Below are 10,995 nucleotides of genomic sequence, written 5' to 3'. Positions count from 1 at the left end.
TATTTTCATTAGGATATATTGTTGTACTACATTCCATAATCGTACTTGGGGGAAAGAGAAGAACATTATCCCATGACTTGGACTATGCTATGTTTCTAGTGAACCTGTACTGTGTATTCATCAATTTAAATACTTGTCATAACTTTTGGACATACTTCCTACATAACTCCCCTTAAGTTCCATGATTTTTCATTTATTTTTATTTTTTAACATTCATTAGTCTTATTTACATCATAGAGAGACAAGACTGTTTTCTGAGTCCATTATGAAATGAAATTATCTATGAAGGTTATCAAATTTGAAGAAAAATAATGAATAAGTTTATGCATATATATAGTCACGTGAAGGTAAATATTCCTAGTGCTTTTACAATTTATTTTTTAATTAAGAAAAATATATACCTAAGTTTGTGCTATGCATATGTAAATATAAGAAAATATGTGTTTCCTAGGTCACATATGTTGGACAGAGATACAGTAAAATGTTAATAATATATGGATTTGCAAAAACAAATTGTGCATAAATGTAACCCAATATCCCACTCCTAAAATAAATTTTGGAATGTCTTTGACTATCCCTCAGATTATAAACCAAAAAAGAGAAAAAATGTATTGAGATTTGCATATTTTTATAACATATTTCATTTAAGAAAACAGTCTCTATTTCATTATCAAGTAGATAGACAATTTAGATCAGAAAGTATTGCATTTTCTATAGAATATAAAAATTTAAAAATCAGGAATTACGGGGCCAGCCTGGTGGCACAGTGGTTGGGTTCCCATGTTCTGTTCCGGTGACCTGGGGTTCGCTGGTTCAGATCCAGGGTGTGGACCTTACGCATTGCTTGTCAAGCTACACTGTGGCAGGCATCCTACCTATAAAGTAGAGGAAGATGGGCATGGATGTTAGCTCAGGGCCAGTCTTCCTCATCAAAAAAGAGGAGGATTGGCAGCAGATGTTAGCTCTGGGCTAATCTTCCTCAAAAAAAAAAAAATCAGGAATTAATACAGAACATAAAAAGTTGCTTAGCATCACTATTCATTGGTGAATTTCAATTTCAACTGCAATAGGATAACATTATATTTCATCTAGAATATCTAGTTGTTGGTGAGTACATGAAAGACCTTAAGCTTTCATACACGGTTGGTGGAAAAGTAAAGTGATATAACTATATAAACTATTTGGTTTAAGATTATTTGTCTTAAAAATTAAATAAGCATGTAATATAATATATAGATAGATATATATATATAATATAGAATGCTATTGCCATGTATTACCCAAGAAAAATGACAGCACATTTCATTATAAATATGTGTGCAAATGTCCATAGAAGCTTTATTTATAATAGTAAGACACTGGAAACAATCCCATTGTTCTTCCATTTGAGAATAGAAAAACAAATTGTGGGATATCTGGTTATCTAAGGAAGTCAATGCTATTCAGCTATAAGATGTAATGAATATTGGTACAAGCAAAAATATGAATGACTCTCAAAATTATTATACAGAGTCTTGCAGGATATTGGTCCTGTCCACAAAATACATAAAAAGATTGGTTTATACCAAAATGTCCTTGATTTGCTTTCATCCAAAACAATCATAAGGCATTAGGTCTATGAGACATTTGATTCTGTCCAAATTGTCCATGAGCATATTTGGTCCACATCAAGTGGCCCTTGACGTATGCCATATTTGGTCCTGTCCAAAATGTCCATGAAGGCATTTGGTCCACACTACAAGGTCCTTGATATTTGGTCCTGTTGAAAAATATTTGACATGGACGAAATGTGTTCACAGTTGTTTTGAAGAGGACCAAATGTCTTATGGATCAAATGTCTTATGGATATTTTTGACAGGACGAAATGTCTTGCAAGGACAATGATGTAAACATGTGATAAAATGCCGAGGAGTTGATATACACAAACACACAAAACAGTACATGCAAAACTGATGAAATATCAATAAAATATCTTTCTTATACCAGTGTCAATTCCTGATTGTGAAATCAGACTATACGTATGCAGGATGTTATCATTACAGTAGACTGTGTGAAGATTACATAGGAACTTTGCACTTTTCTTTTTACAACTTCCTTTAAAACTGTAATTATTTGAATACAAAATTTTTTGAAAATAGCAAATTATGACGAACATCTGAAAGTTATGTAGTGTTATAATCCAATGTTAATGCTATAAAAATAAAAATAAATTAAAAAAAGAAAATAGCAAATTCAATTTGTCTTGGTCAGGTAAGGGGCAGGAATGGTAGAATGAAGTTAATATGTGTGAACACTAAGGAATTTGGGGATCTGATGAATATATTCATTATCTTGATGATTTTGATAGCTTCGTGGTTTCACACATGTCAGAACTTATCAAATTTTGCACTTTATATATATGCACCTTAATCAATGTCCAAAAATAAAGGCAAAGTGACTTTAAAAACAGACCAATGATAATTCTATGAACTGTCAGCTGTTGGATACTTTGGTAACAAATGGAAGAAGAAGATTAAACTATATGAAAGATACATATAACACTATAAATGTCCAATTAACAAGAAGGACATAATTCATGCAACTGAAATGAAAAGGAAGATCAAGGATAAGTCTTCTATTTATTAATAGAAGAGTATATTGATATAAACAACCTTAACTATGTAGGAAATTTAAGTATATGCAACTCCTTCTTGTCAAGATTATATATATAATATATTACCTATATTACTTACATGATGATATTTTATATACACATAGACGTCATTTTTAAGGGGACAAGTGCAACGTTGTTAATTTGGGCTATTTATTGTAATGGTGTTGGCAATAGCTGAGAGGTGGAAACAAAATATCTATCAGTAAAAAATGATAAGTGAAAAATTTTAAATATATACCATGAATTATGATGCAGAAAGAAGCAATAAATTTTATAGTATTGATGAATAGCAAATAAAGTGGCAAATAAGGCAATAAAATTTATAGAACAACAATATATATACATAGTTATATATATGTTCAAGATATTACATTTTTACAAGGATAAATTGATAATCTAGGCATATATCAAGCACAATAGAGTCTGTTTAAAGGTGGGAAAAAAATTGGAGTGGAGGTTGAACAGAGTCGAATACAGGAAATGCTGCAATATGCAACTAAGGAACAAAAACCAAAATTAAAAGAGAAGTTGTAAGCAGTCAATGATGGCAACTCAGTAGAAAGTTAGAAGAATGAGTAACTAATTTCTGCCTTGGAAGGGTGGTAAAACAATGAAAACAACAAGGAAAATCGAGGAAAAAACACATCTGATTTGCATTACATATAATTTTTATTGCATTTAAAAATTTAAAATAATGTAATGGAACAGAATTTTAACATTTCTCTGCTCTGTCACTCAATTGAGGAGCCCACTGTGGAAATGGAGACTCTCGATGAGCTTGCCCTAAATATATGACATTTTAATCAAGTCCTGTGTGGTACAAATGGGAAGTTAACTAAGAGGGAAGTAAATTAATTAATTAAAAATTAATTAAAACTTGCTCACTGGTGAATGCAAATTGTCCTTGACAATTAATGAACAACCTCCAGATATTTTTCTATGCTCTCCTATGCTTTAGGGATAATAAACAAGCCTCTCTCCCCAGGGAGAGCCTCAAAAGGCGAAAAAATTCATAAATTGTTCTCAATATGCCATGTTAAGAAACACATTTGGGAGTCAAGACAGAGACTTCATTACAGGTAAAATCCGTGGAATATTCCATGTAGTGCTATATGTCCCAGTATCCACGTCGTTTCAGTGGCATTTTCAGACTTCCAATTTAATTCCATAGCAAAGGCATTGCAAAACGTGATAATTTCTGATTCAGTTCTCTTTGCTTTCTACTAACCATAATGCTTGAATAGAAACAGGAAATCTCTCCTTTTTTATTCATATTAATGTTTTGAATATTTTGAAATGCATTGAGAGGCTAAAGGCTCTTATGAATCTTTGAAACTTCATCGTCATACTGTTTATAAAATATTTATGTTTTATGTGAACAATTTTATCTCTAATGGAGGCCAAAACAGAGGCAACTGAAGCATATCTAAAGAGATAAGAAATTTTAAAAATTGGCAAAATTACGAAACTGTGGATATTATCTTTCCTTTTGAGGTTCTTTCAAATACTTATTTAGTGACTCTAGACTCTTTTCATGATCCTTAAAAAACAATATAACACAATGTTTATTTAAATAAATGTATAAATATACTTCTTACCTGATATCTTGATGAGAAAACAGGGGTTACCACATCACACTGAGATGTGAAAAACATTATTTGGATATTAGGAGACATTTAAGTACCCAGTTTTATGGTGACGGTACAATGTCCAGCATGTCCTTCCTTTCCAGTGGGATCTGACAGAAAGCAGATATAATCTCAAAAAGTACATCTTTAAAAAACAAAAATTGAGTATTCTACTTTTTAACAGTAAATTATGAAAAAGGAATTTTGTTCTTTCCATAGAACTGCAAAACTGGTGAGAGGAAATACGTCTCTCTTTAAGGAAAATTGGTACTTACCATGCACTGTTTATTTTTTTTTTTACCTTCCGTGATTATAAAGGAAAACAAAACAAAGCAAACACAAACAAAAAACAAGATTTATACTGCTTTTCTATTGCATTTGTTGAATATTTCTCTAATATTACTATCTACTAATACACATGTCCGTATTTCTAATGCAAAAAAGGTGTGTGCATCTGGGCAGTGTAGGATATCAGGAGGTTACGGACTGATAGGGAAGATTTTAAGTGAGTTAAGTGCAAATTGCCTTTATAGTTAATGTTGTAAAATGGCGAGTTTCGATCTGATTATAGCTCAGAGACTCCTGACTTGCAATTTTATTGTAAACAGTATAACTTTTGTTTATTTTTTTAAACAAAACAATTGATGTCCACATTTTTTTAAAGCAAAAATAATTCTCTGATCTCAACATGCTGCCTACCTCATATTCTGGTATAATTTTTTATACGTGGCTTTTTAGGATATTTATGTGATTATTCACATGTTTATCTGCATTATGTGCTGTGTCCTAGCTTGAAGGAGTTCCTGTGGGCTTAAGGTGCAGAAGGATTTCAAATCGCATCTAGGAATCCATGTATATCTCATCTTTTGTGAAGAATTTTATTTTGTTTCCATGGTGTTGTGATTCTTAATGACTATCAACATTTTTTTTCCTTGATTGTATCCCTTAATTCAAAAGGAATTTTTATGAAACTTCATTATGTAAAACCACTACCAGTGACCTCTTTTTTTCCCGATGTGCCCAAATTTCATCACACTCCCATAGTCTTGCATAGCATGCAATTGATTTGATGCGTACAAGTTTGTATATCTCAATTTTAATGAAAATGTGACAAGGGGAAGAATAATATTTTAAGAAAATTTATTTCAAAATAGCATATTAAAATCTTATTAAAATAGATACAAAATTAGAAGACAATTAATCCAAAAGAATAGCAATTTGATTATTCAAATTTAGTCATGGAATAGGCAGTGGGGTAAGGACTAGGATGAGTTGCATGTATTATGTCCTACTTGACCAATTCCTAACCTATTCATCACTATAGCCCTGACAAAGAAATTGTCACAGTCCAGAGAATGTGCACAAACACGTAAAGAAAATATCTGTCAGATAAGTTACTATCACCATTAAAACAAACAGAAAAAATAATACTGTGTATTTGATATTCGAGAAATATCTCCAGGTAACATAGACACATTGAATGATTGAATCTTCATTTATGCTTCTCAAGAAGTCCACAAGGAAATATTAGTTTTATATATGAAAATAAAGAGTTTTACATAACTTACATTATTTGTGCAAATTAACCCTTTGCATATATTGTAAGTAACGTTACAGTAGAAAATATACACACATATATCTTGACAAAGGTTTCATCACACAAACAAAAATGATTCCCACTGTGATATGATATGATTTTCTGATTCATACTCCTCTCAAATATCTGTCAAATATGTTAACCTTTCAGCCAGAACCAACTGTAGGCATAACATCTTCCATAGTACTACACTGTACTTCCATAGTACTATGTTTTAAGGAGAGGGTTATATGCATTTTTAGATTTGAGGTTATTAATGCCTTTTACAAATGTCATTATGTACCTGCATCATATAAATGATAAAAAAAAACCTTGAACTAATAGTATAGTAATTACCCATATGTCTAATACACAATGTATTAATTTTGTTTTTACTTTCACTTTAACATCCATTTTTGTGCACCACTATCAATATTTCTATTTATCCATTTACTGATATTCGTATAATAAGCATTTCTCACCCTTGGCACTATTGTTATTACTGGCTGAATATTGTCATGGGCTAAATATGTATTGTAGTAGGATATTTAGGAGTTTGACCTCTAACCATTAGAAATCTGTAGAACCTCAACTCTCAGTTGTGACAACCAAAATGTCTCTAGACATAGGAAAATGTTCTTTGGGGAGTAAAGTCACTCCAGTTGAAACTACTGATCTATTTCTCTATCTCTTTCTATCTTTCCATATATTTTAACATGTGAGAGATGGGTGTATTGTCAAATATCCTAAATTGGAAAGTTTGCATTTGTCTTATTTATACTAATTTTTTATACTGTCTCCCAGGAGTTAATACATAAAATCTATTGACTATGATGATGTATCTATTCAGGATAGGTTTTCTAATAAACCTGGATGGAAAAACACAATCTAACAGTGCTGAATGAATTCATTCTCCTTGGAATCACAGATCATCCAGAGCTGCAGGCTCCATTATTTGGGCTCTTCCTCATCATCTATGTGATCTCATTGGTGGGCAACTTGGGTATGGTCATGCTCACCAAGATGGACTCCAGGCTACAAACACCCATGTACTTCTTTCTCAGACACCTGGCTTTTACTGATCTTGGTTATTCAACAACTGTAGGACCGAAAATGTTAGTAAATTTTGTTGTGGATCAAAATACAATATCCTATTATTTTTGTGCTACACAGCTAGCTTTTTTTCTTGTGTTCATTATTAGTGAACTTTTTATTCTGTCAGCAATGTCCTATGACCGCTATGTGGCCATCTGTGACCCTCTGCTCTACACAGTCATCATGTCACAAAGAGTATGCCATGTGCTGGTAGCAATCCCATATCTCTACAGTGCATTTGTTTCTCTTCTAGTCACTGTAAAGATTTTTAATTTATCCTTTTGTGGCTACAATGTCATCAGACATTTCTACTGTGATAGTCTCCCCTTGTTATCTTTGCTCTGCTCAAATACACATGAAATTGAATTGATTATTCTGATCTTAGCAGGTTTTAATTTGATTTTCTCCCTTCTGATAGTTCTTGTGTCTTACCTGTTCATCCTTGCAGCCATTCTCAGGATGAACTCTGCTGAGGGTAGGCACAAGGTTTTTTCCACCTGTGGATCCCACCTGACAGTAGTCACAGTGTTTTATGGGACTTTGACATTTATGTATGTGCAGCCAAAGTCCAGTCATTCCTTTGACACTGATAAAATGGCATCTATATTTTACACCCTGGTCGTCCCCATGTTGAATCCCTTGATCTATAGCTTGAGGAACAAAGATGTAAAATACGCAGTACAACGAATGTGGAAAAAACTATGCAACATTTTTTCTTAAAGTTTATGTACAATGTGTTTTCCATAAATTAGGTTATGTAAGTTTTCTCTGTGTGTTTTTAGAAGTAATAGCAGGCACAGGTGAGTTCAACATATATTTATAGATTGCTTTCTAAATGCCACTCACACTTCGACATATTACAAATACTTTAGCACACAAATAGGAAAAATATTTCCTTCCTTCACGGGGAGAGATGAATTGAATTACAAATACAATAAGTAAATTTTATAGTGCAGTAGAATTGATCTGAACACTAAAGACCATAAAGGCAGGTAAGGAGAGTGGATTTGTTGTGTGGGAGTGAGGAAGAATAAAAGGTACAAGGAAGAATTCAAATGATTCTCGTGTTATTCTCAACTATTAGAATAAACTTCCCAGTGTCCATGTATGTCTTTGTGCATGTGCATGAATTTTTGTGTAAGCACATCCTTCTGTGTTAGTCTTCTTACTGTTCTATCACATGTGTTAAAATCAAACTTACTGTGGTTTTAAGGAGGCTCAGTGTCATACTATGTTTTGAAGTCATCTGTCATATGCATTTGCTCAAATGCTCGCATTCCATGTGGGTGATCTTATGGCCCTACTCTTTTCTCATCAGTAGAGTTGCTCTCATATATGAGCCATAGAAAACCCATTAAGCAACATGTTTAGCAATTTAGTAAGTCACAAGATGAGCACATCGTATTTTTATGAATCAGTCCATTTTTCTATACCAGTGGATATACCAGTTAAGAAAGATTTCCTTGATTTCAGTTAGCAATGCTGTATTGTATGCTTGAAAGTTGCTAAGACAGAAAATCTTAAATTTTCTCACAACCGAAAAAAAACGGTAAACATGTGAAGGGATGGAGATGTTAGATAATGCTAAGTTGTAATCATATTGCAGCATACCAGCATATCAAATCAACACTTTGCACACTTTAAACTTACAAAATGTTCTATGTAAATTTTCTCTCAATAAAGCTGGCGGAAAAAGATCAATTTCTTGAACTCTCCCATGGAAGCTTCCAATTTTTTATTTTTTGTTTTATATTTTATTGAGATCTGGATTCTGAACTACTTGTTTTTGTCTAACGGGATTGCTATGCTTCAATATCTTTCTGAAAATCAAGAATACTACTTGTTTAAAATTCGTGTTCTAGTTTTTGTATCTTTGCATAAGAGGTCTACTCTATGTTGAGTTAAGTTTGTTGCGTCTTTCATGAGGTGACTTTCCTAAATATTGCTTCATATGAATGTAATATATTTTTAGTAAGATCTATTGTTTGCATCAATTTGATAACCCCTCTTGTAGAAAGCCGAAGAAGATAATTATATGCTTTGATCTATACAATATTTCCAGTGAAAGTATAGTAAGATATATAGCAATTTACATGTTATGCCATGTCTTCTAGACGAACTTCCTCTTAACCTTTCTTAATGTCTACTTATTTTGTTTATTTTTAACATTCATGGAATATTATTTACATCATAGAGGGACTGGACTGTTTGCTTTGTCCTCCATTGTAGGGTAAGATTTTCTAATTAATCAATCAAATTTGAATAAAAATAATTCAATGGAATAAAAATATGTATATTTTCATGTGAGAATAAATGTTACTAAAAAATTTATAGAGTTGGTGTTTTTAATTATTGAAAAATTTTACTGAAAATATTTATAAACTGGAAAATATAAATATAAGAACATAGTTTTGCTTTCTATAAAATATATGCTAGGTAGAGATACAGTGAAATTTTAACATTAGTTATTTGTGGCTGCTAAGATTATAAAAGTGTTTAAATTAGTATTTTTTGTTTGTATGTTTCCCCAAGTTATCTTCAGTGAGTAATTATGACTTTTGTAATGGAAAAAGGAAAAGTCTCTAATATCTGCTCTTAAAAATGTAAACTGTGATTAAGCATAATCCCATATCCTCATTCTTAAAAAATCTTGGTGTGTCGGGGCTGGCCCCGTGGCCGAGTGGTTAAGTTCGCGCGCTCCGCTGCAGGCGGCCCAGTGTTTCGTCGGTTCGAATCCTGGGTGCGGACATGGCACTGCTCGTCAGACCACGCGGAGGCAGCGTCCCACATGCCACAACTAGAGGAACCCACAACGAAGAATACACAACTACGTACCGGGGGGCTTTGGGGAGAAAAAGGAAAAAAATAAAATCTTAAAAAAAAAAAAAAAAATCTTGGTGTGTCGTCTATAGTCTCTCAATTGATACACTAGAAAAGGAGCAAAATATATTGAGATTTACAAATTTGATAATATATTATGCATTTTAAAAGTTAGCCTTTATTTTATTATTAATTACACATATAAGTTATTTCAGAAAGCTTTATATTTTTAAATAAAATATAAATATACAAAAATTCAGGCACTGGTATATAACTGAAAGTTTTCTTGTGATACTATTAAGAATATCAGAATTTAATATATTATGCAATAATGATTCAGAAAGATTAATAAAATTAGGATAAGAAAAGTACAGAAAATTTAGAGACACTAAGGATATCTATGAAAAAAATGAACTGTATTTTAGGTTAGGATCATAAGAATGGGGGTATTACATATTTTCATGTAAAGGGACACTAAGAGACACTGTATACAAAAATCTAGGACGAAAAGGACCGCAATATGGAAATATGTATGAGAAATAACCCTTACTAATTCAAAATCGGCCCAGGTGGCTTGACTGGGAAATCTACTAAATATTTAGGGAAAATGAAGTAACCAATTCTTTGCATTTTATTATAGAAAACTGAATTAGACATGTATATCTCAACTTTCTTTATTTGCCATAAGGAGGAAGATCAATAAATGAGATGTTCCTTTCATCTTGTTCTTATGTCCTAAGAGCTTGCAACCAGTGAGAATATTCTCTCTGGTTTGTATTAGCTGAAGGTACAGGTTGTCAGGTTTGCATCAGGAGGCTAGACAGCTGGCTGGAAGTAGAGACATGAAGTGACAGGCAGCATTCTCTTTGTCTGACCATGACATTTCTCCCAGAAGTTTGTCTTAGGAAGGAGTCCTAGTCCATAAAGGAACTTTGTTATCTCTATCTTTATTGCCTTGTTAGTTTTGGGAAAGTCCCATCCCAGTACCGCCCACCTGATGTCACAGATTATTGGATGGGACTAGAGGCATTCACATTCATGGGAAAGCCAGACACATATTTTCACAAACACTATTCTTACTACCTGTGACAACAAAGGTCTTTATTTCTTTAGGTTATCTTTAGGAATAATTCTGGATCTTGGGTAAAGGGAGCTGAATCTTTTGTCCCTCTTTAGGGGTGTCTCTTGTTTCCATAGTCAAGCCATTAGAAGGCTTATTGATT

The 10,995-nt window shown here is 32.6% G+C and overlaps 1 protein-coding gene across 1 annotated transcript; it reads left to right on the top strand.

Annotated features, from left to right (window-relative positions):
• The first annotated feature begins 6,730 nt into the window (after positions 1–6,730).
• On the top strand, positions 6,731–7,672 carry LOC139040459 (olfactory receptor 8K3-like). The gene has a single exon (XM_070487228.1). It carries the CDS (start codon positions 6,731–6,733, stop codon positions 7,670–7,672), a length of 942 nt encoding a protein of 313 aa, XP_070343329.1.
• The last annotated feature ends 3,323 nt before the right edge of the window (positions 7,673–10,995 follow it).

Source organism: Equus asinus, chromosome 17, assembly GCF_041296235.1.
Source record: "Equus asinus isolate D_3611 breed Donkey chromosome 17, EquAss-T2T_v2, whole genome shotgun sequence".
NCBI lineage: Eukaryota > Metazoa > Chordata > Mammalia > Perissodactyla > Equidae > Equus > Equus asinus.
This window is presented reverse-complemented; position numbering and strand designations above follow the sequence as displayed.

Bases quoted from the DNA above. Each gene is read 5' to 3' on its own strand.
- LOC139040459 (XM_070487228.1), top strand. From the start codon at position 6,731: ATGGAAAAACACAATCTAACAGTGCTGAATGAATTCATTCTCCTTGGA.